Genomic DNA, 13,153 nt, shown 5'->3' on the forward strand with positions numbered 1-13,153 from the left:
CAACACACACACACTCCACAATCATTGTGCGGCATCACGTCGTCGAGCTGGGTCGGGCCACAGGACCTCATCTACATCGCAGGCAATATTGTCCCTTGCCAGGCAAACTGTGCACTCTCAACTGGCTTTTATAGGTGTGGTCACATCATTTGCAACAAGTGTCTTCAATTTTGAGTCGTTATGTTTAATGAATGAAGCCAGGTGTGTTGTGTTCATATTTTGCTGACTGTGGCAAGCATTTTGCATCACATGAGCTTTAATTTGATAATTTGAGCAAACTTTTTTGAAACTTGTGTTTAAGCAAGACAAAATGTGTTTAGATTTATGAGAAAAGGAGGATTGTGTTTTGTGAATTGTGTCTTAATGTGAAATGTGTTTATGGTTTTGGCAAATGGGGGCTAGTTTTATTAAACGTGTTTAGAGAACTGGTCATTTGGTTTAGAGAACTGGCTTTTGTGTTTTAGCAATTGGGAAAAACTGTAAATCTAAATGTTAAATGTTAAATCTAAATGCTCTGGGTGAAACGAAATATTTAGCTAATATGCAAATTCACAGTGCCGGTCACTGGAAGTACCAAAATAAAAGCTCGAGATGGTCAGACTGTTTATAGAATCAAATAACGAATTAAAACCAACTTATCGGGGGAAATGGACACTTGAACATACATTAGCGTGATAATAACTACCTAAAATAACAAAAAACATGTTTGGAGAAATTTTATTTGACTTGTACTTTGAGGGGCTAACAGCTAACGGTTAGCCCCGCTAATCTACGATAACCATATTATTATTTACAAAACGTGCACACATAAATAGTAATGTTTGTTCAATCATTGTGTTTATGGACTTTATAAACATCAGATTAGTCTAAACGGTGATATAGTGACATGAAAAATGTGAGATATATATATATATATATATATATAGCTAAAGTCTGCTGGTTTTCTAGAAGTATTTGTTAACAACAAGGCGATTCCCTCCGAAGGGACACTAACAACTCAAAGAACACGTCAAATAAAATTTCTCCAAACATGTTTCTTGTTATTTTAGGTAGTTATTATCACGCTAATGTATGTTCAAGTGTTCCTTTCCCCCGATAATTTGGTTTTAATTCGTTATTTGATTCTATAAACACAGTCTGACCATCTCGAGCTTTTATTTTGGTACTTCCGGTGACCGGCAGTGTGAATTTGCATATTAGCTAAATATTTCGTTTCACCCAGAATATTTAGATTTAACATTTAGATTTAGATTTAGCATTTAGATTTAACATTTAGATTTAGCATTTAGATTTAACATTTAGATTTAGATTTAATATTTAGATTTAGATTTAACATTTAGGTGCCACATTTAATATTTAGATTTAACTATTTAATATATTTCTAAGTTAACAAATATTGCTGTAAATGTGGTAAAAGGTGACGTTAAAAAGTTCACAACACTTTTTTAAACACTATTTGAAGCTAAATGTGGCAAAATGTTGATGTTATTTTCAGCGTGAGCCACTTTACAAATGGCACCCCATACAAAACGTGCCATCTAGTGGGCTCAGAAAATAAAGGAAATGCCTCATGAGGCTTCATGACCCTTCATTCGGCATCCACACAACTTGAAATTCTAATGTTAGACATTTCAATATCATCAACTAATTTTCATTCCAACCATAAATTAACGTCTGTCCAGTGTTAAGAATCCAACGTCTTTCTGATGTCATAATGATGTCTGATGCCAGTTAGGATCTTTCCACAAAATCTTTGGTAAGCCTGTAAATTAATTTGGGAGTTATGCATCTTTTTGCAATATGCCACCCTCATTGTTACTCCCCCTTTTAGCCAATTAGCATGAACACAAACACAAACCTTCACTCATACGCACTTGACCTCCATGCCAAATTTCAGCCTCAAGGGGCAAAAACTGTGGCCACCAAAGGGTAGGCAAATTTTTTCGGACCAACTGACAGACCAACAGAACGAGCCACAGAGCTGCTGTTCACAGCTAATAAAGTATTTGGAACATCTTGTGTTAAATGTAAAGGTAACATATTGTTGTATGAGTATGATAGTTATGATTTACAAGAGCTGATCAAGCTTGTTTTGTGTTTAATCCTGAAGTATTTCTTCAGCTTTTGTCCAATGGCTTAAAAGTTGAGGTAATTTGAAAGTTTTCATCCTTTTCTCTCCCTTGTGTCGAGCCTTTCAGTGTGAGAGAAAAAACATAGTAGGTGTGTGATATGGTCAGGCAAAGTGCAAATTAATTAGCTCTGAAAAGAATGGATTATCTGCTTCCGCTGGCATAGAAAAGCTTAGTATTTAACTGATCTCAAAGCATATTCTCATTAGAATAGCCGACACCCCTTCTATCTATCCTCTCAGGCCATGAAGCAGAACTGTAGATCCTTTGTCTGCCTGGGATCATTGCTGTGTGGAGGAAACAAAAAAGACCTGGCGTGATTAAGATGGCTGAATAGACTCTTTTCTTTATCTCATTTGAAAAGTGAAGCAGAGCAGTGGGATGAGCGCTGACGCCCGAGCAGAGTGAGGTGGCACTGCAGCAGCGTCATCACTGACTGCATGCCGTGACTCATGATGACAGCAGTGAGGCCAGCCAGCATTTATCCTCTTTAGCACTTGTCAGGGGCTATCACAACCCGGTCTCTGCCACACACTGACAGGTCACAGTGCTGCGACCACTGTGGAAGGAGAGGAACAGCTGCTGTTTGGTGCTGGGAATCTTGGTCAGTGGACACCAAATGACCTCTGAGCAATTCTGATGGCTTGGCTACATTTGAAGAAAAAAATCTGACATTGTCCTATAGGGGTCATCCCTATGTTTCCAGGGTTCTATGTTTCTCGGGTTCTATGTTCCCCACTTAACCCTGCAAAAAAGCTTCTATGTTCCCCGCTTACACAAAAAGGGTTCTATGTTTCCCGCTTGGTTGAGCGGGCAACACAGAACCCGGGAAACATAGAACCTTTTTTGTGTAAGCGGGGAACATAGAACCTTTTTTGCAGGGTTAAGTGGGGAACATAGAACCCTGGAAACAAAGATATGCTCCCGTCCTATAGACATAACACTTTTCCTGAACATTAGAAAGAACAACAGTTTTATATTACACTGTAAAATATTACACAATGACAAATGGCAAAAGGCCATGTTCTGTATTTCCTGTTGTATATATTATGCTACGATGTCGGATGTTCACAATAAACATGGCCAAAATTTTGAATAATCAGGTAAATGTATGTAGAAGCTGCTCCTGTGAGCAGAAACCTCAGCCTTCAGAATGTTGTCAACACTTTCTTTCCAACATTTTTTTCCTACCTTTAAGACAAGCTGATGTCAGCTTGTGACAGATTTCTATGGGCATCTGCTCATACATACACTGCTAGATGTGGCTACATGCTAATGTCAGGGAAACATTTAATCTTGGATGCTGATTTTGGTAATTTCTCCCCAATTTCGTACCAGATTCCTGCTGGAACATGTCGTGTTGTGAATATTTTAGTTTAGAAGCTTTTATTGATGGCTTTTCACAACAGGAAGTGTCACTATTCTCAGTTTCAGCCATTCCCCGGCTGCAATGATGGTGTAGAGATGTCGAGATATGGACCAGTCAGAGCAGACTGGGGTTTCTTGGGAGGAAGTTTAGGCCATGTTTACATGAAAACGATCCACTGAAAACAGAATTGTTTCTCATTTTTGTTTTGAAAAAAAGTTCCGCGTTTAGACAACAACGTTTTGATAACAATCACTGTGCACACAGATCCGCAAAAATGAACAAAAACGCTGCAGTATACATGCCAGGCCAGTAGTTGGCGGTGTGACACTTACGCTTCCTTCTACAGAGAACAAACAAAATGGCAACCGCGCGAACGTTTGTCTGGACGGACGACGAGGTGGAGTTGCTACAGTAAATCTACACTATGATGGGGAAGCGTTGATAAATTCAATAGGGTGAGCAGCACAAGCAGAGCTCGGGAGTCCGCCATTGTTGTTGTGATGGTCGACTTTCTCGTGCATGCCTAGTGACTGGAAGCGTAATGCGCATGTGCAAAAAGTCTCCGTTTTCAGAGGGACTGCATATTGCAAGTTTGCATGACAATGGAGACCAAAAAACTGCACTCTGGAATGCATTTTCAAAGCGTTGCTTTTTCAGGCACACAAAAAGCCACTGTCGTGTAAATGATTGGCCAAAACGCAACTATAGTTTAAGGTTTTCAGTTGAAATCATTGTCGTATAAACGGGACCTTAGTTGTTCAATTTGAATGTTTTAATTTGTGTGAGATATTTATTGGTGTTAGGTTTATATTTGGGTGTATATATTTGTAAACTCTCCTCTGCCAATGCAGATATTTTTTAAGATCAGGCAAGGCAAAAGAAACACTTCATTAAAAAAAAAACCAACAACAACAAATCAAACAAACAACAAAAAAACAACCTTTTGTCAGATGAAAAAGAACATTTCATAGAGATAGAATTGACTGCCATTATTGGTTACTTGTGTAACGTTCATCATCATCTGCAGCTTTTGTCATTTTTTGATGGTGTCTAATCTAAAATCCAATCTAGTCTAATGGACAATTCTTGCATGGCCAATCAGCACAAATATAGGCGGGTTCATTTCCCACTGATAGGTATTTTAGCATCTTTGCCTGATAACAACATCACTACATCTGTTTTAAATTTCAAATTCTTGTTCTCGTTTCCTTATTACATTTTCAGGAAATTATGACATTATTGGGTGCTATAAGTTGCTTGGTCCCTATTATTTTATTGGCAGTTATCAGATGTTTGCAAGTATTTCTGGGCAACAGGTGCGTTACCACATCAACAGTGTCATTGAACCACAGCACAACCTTTTGCAGTAAAGGAGTGTGTTCTGCTTATTCTTCAATTAGTCAATGCACCATCATCAGCATTCTTTATCAAAAATCTGTTTGAATACTGACTGATACCGTTTGGTGTAAAAAGAAGGAGACCTGGAACCAAATGATTTAGCAATTCCCAGACTAATTTCACTTGCTGTCTTCTACATGTTAGAAAATCCCTGATCCAGGAAATAAGATGAGCACTGAGACCAAAATGATGAGCGACCTTTTCTGCTAAAAATGGATTTATCAATCTTGTGACAGTGTTTCTCAGTTATGTACACACTAACACCTTATACTTGACACAACCTGACCTAGATTTTTTCAAAACACTACACACTGTCCTCTACATTTGGCACAATCATCATGAATAAAATATTTTGTGTTCACTTGGAACACTCTGCCATTCAAAATGCTAAACTTAGATTTCCTACTTTTCACTCTGACTCCTCCCATGTGCAAACACACGTTGCACAACTGTTCGATTAGGAATCAGAAATTAGCAGTACAAGGGCCACAGGTCAGCTCTTCTCTTACAGTTTTTCACGATTGCTTAAACACATTAATTGGAACATCAGACACAATGTGCACAATCTGAAACTCATGTACCAACTCCCAAACCAATCCTGCTGAACTCCAAGCACAATCTCTGCTTGAGACACATGTTCCCATTCCATACCACACATTTTTCACAACACTACACACAATTCCCTATATCTTGCACACTCTTCCTGAATTCCTTCTCTTGCTGTTCACACATAACACACTGCCAATCACATTTCTAAACTCCAAAGGCTGTTGTGCAATTAGCAATCAGCAATTTGTCATAAAAGGGTCACAGATGGGCTCCTGGTTTGTTTGGAGAACAATGGATGGTGGCAACATTGAAGAGAGAGGTGAGTAGCAAGGCAGAGGAGTGAGAGTAAAAGGAGGTGGAGGAGGAGGAGGAGGAGGAGGAGGAGGAGGAGGAGGAGGAGGAGGTGGAGGAAGAGGACAAGGAGGAGGAGGAGGAGGAGGTGGAGGAAGAGGACGAGGAGAAGTGAGAGTAAGAGGAGGTGGGAGAGGACAAGGAGGAGGAGGAGGTGGAGGAAGAGGACAAGGAGGAAGAGGACAAGGAGGAGGAGGTGGAGGAAGAGGACAAGGTGGAGGAGGAGGTGGAAGAAGAGGACAAGGAGGACAAGGACAAGGAGGAGGAGGTGGAGGAAGACAATGACGACAAGGAGGAAGAGGACGAGGAGGAGAAAGGAGAACCATAATTTCTGATGAGATTAGGACCACTATCATTGATCATGTGGTCAACCATGGTTTGCCCATGAGGGAGGCTGGCCAGAAAGTCCAACCCAACTTGAGTCGCTTCTCGGTTGCCTCAATAATTCGGACTTTCAGAAATGAGCATAGGTAAGAAACCTACTCGCCTTGCTGTAGTACTGCATATCAATACAGTATTCAGTGAGTGTTGTAAGGACCTTGCTGTATTTGTATCTATTTGTATCTTTTGCAGAACTGCAAGATTACCACACCGTGATGGGAGAGGAAGACTCCTCACAGATGAGGAGGAGACTGCAGCAGTCAACATGGTGCTGGCAAACAATGTCATAACCCTCCGACAAATCCGAGATGCAGTCATTGCAGACCAACACATATTCCAAAATACAGCAACAGTGAGTTTATCCACAGTGGACCGTGTTCTCCAACGCAACTCCATGAGGATGAAGCAGGTATACAGGGTTCCTTTTGAGAGGAACTCTGCCAGAATCAAGGAGATTCACCATGACTATGTGCAAGTAAGTCCTATACATTCCACAACTGTGTCCTATCAGCACTGACAGACTACTGTATTGTACTCCAATGTTGTCCTTTTTTTTTTTTTTTTTTTTTTTTACAATGTTTCACAATAGCCTTTACTCTGTTGAACACTCTTAGTGTATGGTATATACTGTAATATTGTCTTGTTGTCTGTTTCAGAGATATCTTGACCTAGATGCAGCAGCAGACCTGCATGAATTTATATTCATTGATGAAGCAGGGTTCAACCTTGCAAAGAGAAGGCGCCGGGGCAGAAATGTAATCGGCCAGCGTGCTGTCATTGAGGTCCCTGGCCAGCGTGGAGGGAACGTAACAATGTGTGCTGCCATCAACCACCATGGCGTCCTCCATCACCATGCCACCCTTGGCCCATACAACACTGCCCATCTCATAGCATTCGTGGACACACTCTACAACATCGTTGTTCAACCAGACCAGATGGATGACACAGAGGTAATCAGGTTTGTTGGGTTAGGGTTAGAACGATGTTGCGCTTGAGCCAATCACAATGGAGGGGGCGTGGCTGAGACAGTCAGGTGTCCCCAGGAATTGTGTACCTACAGAAACCGCAAGCTCCGTGTCCATAGCGACCGCTCCACCCAAAACGCTGTCTCGTCAATGTGAAATTTTTTTTTTTTTCCAGCGGATGTCTTAGTTACAACATGATTGAGCTAACTGGAGTAGTTTCATGTCGTATCCGACAACGGGAGGCTTTTAACAGATGACGTCCTGATGTTACCTTTGCTAACTGCCCCTGTCAGCTGCAGCCACTGCTGCTTTCTAGACATTGTGGTTTCCCATAACTGAATAAATACCACACATAGCAACACAAAACTGCTTTGCTAACTCAATCATGTTGTAACTAAGATATCCGCTGGAAAAAATATTTTATTCATGGACAGTTTATTGAGTTATTACCTTATTTTTATACAGTCTATGGTTATTACAGACACTGCTAACGGCTAACGTTAACGTTAACAGCTAATGATTAGCCCAGCTAATCTACGATAACCATGTTATGAATTACAAAATGTGCACACAGAAATAGTAACGTTTGTTCAATCATTGTGTTTATAGACTTAACTAACATCAGATTAGTCTACACGGTGATATAGTGACGTGAAAAATGTGATATATAGCTAAACTCTTCAATATCAATTGAGCTTACTACAATGTGCTACGATGCCAAGTGGCGCTCACATCTCTGGTGCAAGCCAGTGCAGAAATCTGTTTTTGTGGATAAGTTCGTGTTAGCCATTATCACTGATATTTGTCAGCGAAATTTCAGCACAAGAAGGAGCAGTTATCCAGATAGCTAGCTATTGGCTTATATTTAAGTCTCATATCCTTCAATCTGTAACATTATCTGAGTCCAACAGCTATTGTAGCATTATTATGTAGCATTAGCTTTATTGCTACTTAGCTAGCTGCAACAAATGAAACATCTAATGACGTTACACACAGAACGGCATTTTAACCCTATGGGTCCTAGGCCTTTTTTGGGGTATTTGGGATACTGCCTTTACTTTTAAGCTCATATCACAGTCATTGTAAAGGCTACATACACATGCTATATCTTGTTTTTTTCCAGGACAATCTGGACAATCCAGATTTGCCATCATTCCATGTCCTTCTGTGTGCCTGTATTTTATATTAATTTTTATATCAATGAAAAAAACAAATCTGTGTGACTAAATTTTTACATTTTTACATGTATCTCACCATAGCAAGTTGGAAGTTGACATATTCTGCCATATATGAAGAGGGGAGACTCTCTAGAATCTGGTAATATAAGAACCATGATGGTGGGACATTCTGTCACTTCACAGCTGTCCAAAACATGTGGTTTGTGCCAGACGGACATGATTGGCAGCATTTTTTCATTATTGCAAGAAATTCCATCTAAGATAATAGAAAAATAGTCAACCAAGTGCAATGAAGATAATATTTGCCACTTTGTTTGCAGTAAAAAAAAAAATTGGGCATTGGCATATGGTGACTACGGCCCTGTCAGCATGCATAATTAGGCCTCAGTTGTCTGTGTGCGCAAAGGTGAAGTGCACTTGTCATACAAAGTTTGATGGAGTGTCAACTGGACAATATGGAGATATTTGCATCTTGAAAGCTGGACTACAAATGTGGATAGACAGGGAGAACACACGCAAGCCTAAGACGTGGTAAGATACGATATTCCTCACTCTATGAAGTGACTGATAACAAGATCTGTATAATGGATTGTAAAGAAATTCGTCAGGTTTTTATTTTGTAAACATTTGATCTGTATTTATAGCGTGATGGGATGACAGCACAATGATGTGTGTGGTATCACTGGAAAGCTCTGGTCCTGCACTTTCAAGTCATATGTGTGTCATTTCTGTGGGAGCAATCGCGAGTAATCCATCTAACAGTAATGTGTGTGCAAAGCTGTATGAAAGCTCTGTTATACATCATTTTAGTGTAACTTTATCATTTTTTTTCGCTGTGAAAACACTGGACTACCGACAAGTGCTTGGTCTTGTTGGAAAGCTACGGTCTCCACGGTCGCGGAGAAAATCTATAGAGAAGAACAGGTGTGAATTTGGACGCACTATGCGTCATTGGGGCCCATAGGGTTAAAGATAATATAAGACAGACGACATACCTCTATATTGGACTTTCTTTTCCTCCTCTCCCGCACCTGAAGGCTTGGACCTTTTCATTATTATGAAATGCAGGTAAAATGTAAATATCTGCCCATCTTGACCAGATTTTGACACAGACCCCACTCTCAGTGCACACATACAGGTGCAGGGGCAGGTCAGATGAAAAATTTTGAGGAACAGGGGTGCAAAGTGTATTTCTTTCTTTCTTGCTTGCTTGCTTTCTCCCTTTCTATCTTTTTTTCTGTATTTGTTTATTTGTTACCTCCGGAAAAAAAATAGGATGGGCGCCCACTGGCGAATTTTTATTATTATTATTATTTTTTATTTTATTTTCATTTTTTTCCCCAGCGCCCACCAGACAATGTGGCACCCTAGGCGACCACCTATATCGCCTATGCCTTAAGCTGGCCCTGTGTTAATGCAAACCACAGATATAACATTTGTACCTTATTATGTAGTGGATATGTTCTTTAAGTTTCATCAATGCTGTGGTTAATGTGATGTAATGTTTAAGCACAAAAAACACTTGGTTATGGCTGGGAAAAGATAGCTGCTTTTTTGCAGATGTGCTCATAAAAAATAAAACCAGTTTTGTCATTTCTTGGTTTCAAACAGGGGTCTGCAGTTGGCAGCCGTCTCATCTAAGCTCATGCACATATTTACTATGCAGCACCAATGTGTTCCCATGGGCTAGAGGGGTACCTAAGAGTTTAGTAGTTTGAAGGGCCACTGACAAAGCTGCCATATTTGACGAGTTAGCAGTGAGATCATGTTAAGTGAAACAGGGTTATAGAATTTGCAGAAGAGTGCTGCCAGTCTCTCTTCTGGCATGCTCAGCACATACTGTGTATATGCCATTTATTATACACACCTCCATATGTGAGCTCTAGGTGATGGACCTAATTTGAAGGATGGCAGAAAGCTAATGAATTTCGTTACATGCCGCTGAACATGGGTCTAACCCTGAGCTGCTGAAGAGCCAGCTCTGCTTCCAGGGTATATTCAATGAACACCAACTCTCCTCACACAAAGAAAGACGGAGAGACTGCTGTGACCTTATGTTGAGGATAACGACACAACCATCTTCACGCTGGTCATACTTCATTTACTGCTCCAGTTGAGAGATTTTTCTGTTCCTCTTCACACTGCACTCTTCATACAGACTTTTAACAAACACACTTAAGAGAGAGACAGCAGAGAATACATTAGTGTCCTCCTTACAGGGTCCACTTCCTGTCTCTTGTTTTTGTGCTGTGCTTTGAATAGGTGATATTGACTGCCCTTCTTCTTCAGAGAGCAGCCAGAGCCTGTACACTGGAGCATTTTAGTCAGTGTAAGTGAATTTAAATCAGCTCCCATCCTCCTACTGACATCTGATAATAGCAGTTCTACCATGGTGATAGAAAATATTTTTTATTTTGAAGCAAATGCCTGATAAAATTATAGCTCAGGACATTTCAAACAGTTTCTGTCACCAAACTGACTAACAATCCGCAAGTAACCAAAACATTATCACTGTAAAACAATGAACATATATAAAGTGCCATCTAGTGGGCTCAGAAAATAAAGAAAATGCTTCATGAGGCTTCATAAGGCTTCACAAGGCCATCACTAGCTACAGCCAACCTCTGCAGCAGAGGAGGGCTCACTTTTGGTGGGGTGTATTTCCTTCAGCTTCACGTTGTTGTGCTGTCTGTCATAGTAGGTGTTTCAGACTGAACGTTTGAGTACATGTTATTCACAGTTGAAAGAGTTTTAGGACCTGTATCTGCAGAAACGGTGTTCTTGTCATCTTTCCTCCCGACAAAATCAAAGCAATTGGAATATTTCCAGCCACTTAACATCTTCCAAACTGCAACGATTACTAAAATAAGTCAGCTGATGTGATGATGTAGGCTATTTCAAGTCAGTAGTGATGTGATAACAAAAGTAACGTTGTAATGAGTTGTTTGTTTTTTTGTTTTTTTTTTATTACTACAGGAATTTTAATAGTAATTAGTTGCACTACTTATTAGTGGAAAAAGTAATTATTACTGTAGCGTGTTACTGCCAAACACTGATGAGGATTGACTCGCTTCACGAGCCAGCCTCAAGTGGCCATTAGAGGAGCTGCTGTTTTTGGCACGGCCACATTGACTTCATTTCCCAGCCCCAGAGGTTGTCACTTAATTACTTTACATGAACATTAGATCTTAATTAACATACAACACCAAAAACCTTGTTGCTGTGCCAACAAAGTGAATTGGTACAAGTGTATTAGCACTAGTGAGAAGTGTCAGGTCATAATGGCCAGGGTGTACATCTGTATGAATTTCATTGGACATACTTTACTGGTCAGCTGGTACCCAAACAGCTGATAAATTTGCCACTGATGCTTACAGTAAGTATGTGTAGACAGCTAAGGTAAGTGTAGTCTGAGTGGGCGGAAGTTTGCTGCAAAGATCAGCCTCTCATTGGGCAGAACGAGCCACCCGCTGAAGTCCCGCCCTACCACCTCCGGTTGTGTAGCAGTTTTCAACCGTTTTCAACACGTCCTTTAGTAACTTTTGCGGTGTTTGATCTTGCGGGGATGTAGCCATTTTTCTGCCATGGTTCGCGTCCTGTAGGTGATATTTTTGTGGGCGTGTTACACCAAAGCCTGTTTCCCCCCGGCAATATTTTTGCAAGCGCACCGTTGCTGTGGCACCGCCAAGAACAATTGTGATTGGCTGAAAGAAATACAAGCAGCCGGGGCGTTTTTTTCTCCAATCTTAAAGTGAGAGTCGGCCCAGCCAGACCTTTCTTTTCTTGAGAAAGGTCTGGTGAGCGAGACTAAGGTAAGTGTGACTTCCTCAACATTAACAAAACACATTACAACATATTTGATGGGGTGCAGATGTGGTGAAAAAGAAAGAGACTTTGGCGTACATGGTGTGCATCTTACTGAACCACTAGGCTTCCAGAACATGTCTGCATTTGGTTTTTAAAAAAATGAGATAAGAAATGTCATATTCTTGTCTTAACTGTCTTTCTCTGCACACAGAACACAGAGACACAACGGTCGGTAAACACTTTGCAATTTAGGAGTTAACACATTTCAGGAACACAGAAAGATTTAAGCTGCCTTGACAGATGCCACTTCATCCGTCTTTGGTCCTTTTTATATGAAACTTTTAGCAGCACACTAGGACTAACAATACATTAGGCTTATGTTATTCAGAATGGTCACATACATATTTCAGCAGGATATTTATATCAGCTGGCAGCCATTTAAGAATGTGTGTGTGTGTGTGTGTGCTGCTGGGTACAGTGTGTGTGGAGCCGCTGTTTCCACATGTCTGCACAGTGTAGCCACACTTCACCAAGACCATTCTACTGTCTCAATGGAAGGAACTGTACCATGAGGAGAGCGTGTGTAAGCACTGTGTGTTTAAAGCATACCATTCTCATCTGGAGCTGAAAATACTAACTACAATACTCCCTCTGTTTTCCAGTCTGATTCTTTTCTGGTTGGTTGTCATGGTTAGAATACAGATGGAGACTCATCCTACCTGATTAGCATCTTTAATAAGCACAAAAATGTTTGTTCACATCTTAATGCATCTGGCTTTGATGAAAACTTGTATCAATTAAGTTATCATACTGTAAAATCCTGCTTTTAGTATGGTGATGTGTACGTCTTACACAGACAGGGTGAGATACATTATATGGTCAAAATTACATTGGACACCCAAACAATACACTCATATGTGTATTAATCTGCTGCTATAACAGCCTCCAATCACATGGTTTAAGTCTGTGACGGGTCAGGTCAGGGCTCTGTGCAAGGCAATCAAGTTCTGGGGAAAAAATTGGGAA

The 13,153-nt window shown here is 40.4% G+C and overlaps 1 protein-coding gene across 1 annotated transcript in view; it reads left to right on the forward strand.

Annotated features, from left to right (window-relative positions):
- Positions 1 to 6,165: 6,165 nt before the first annotated feature.
- LOC144466600 (uncharacterized) overlaps positions 6,166 to 13,153 on the forward strand; it is an 88,829-nt gene continuing 81,841 nt past the window's right edge. The window contains exons 1-3 of the mRNA XM_078174151.1: positions 6,166 to 6,266; positions 6,370 to 6,652; positions 6,834 to 7,135. Of these exons, the coding sequence (XP_078030277.1) occupies positions 6,181 to 6,266; positions 6,370 to 6,652; positions 6,834 to 7,135 (671 nt within the window). The 5' untranslated portion in view covers positions 6,166 to 6,180. The remainder of the gene's footprint in view (positions 6,267 to 6,369; positions 6,653 to 6,833; positions 7,136 to 13,153) is intronic.

This window comes from Epinephelus lanceolatus, chromosome 13, assembly GCF_041903045.1.
Source record: "Epinephelus lanceolatus isolate andai-2023 chromosome 13, ASM4190304v1, whole genome shotgun sequence".
NCBI lineage: Eukaryota > Metazoa > Chordata > Actinopteri > Perciformes > Serranidae > Epinephelus > Epinephelus lanceolatus.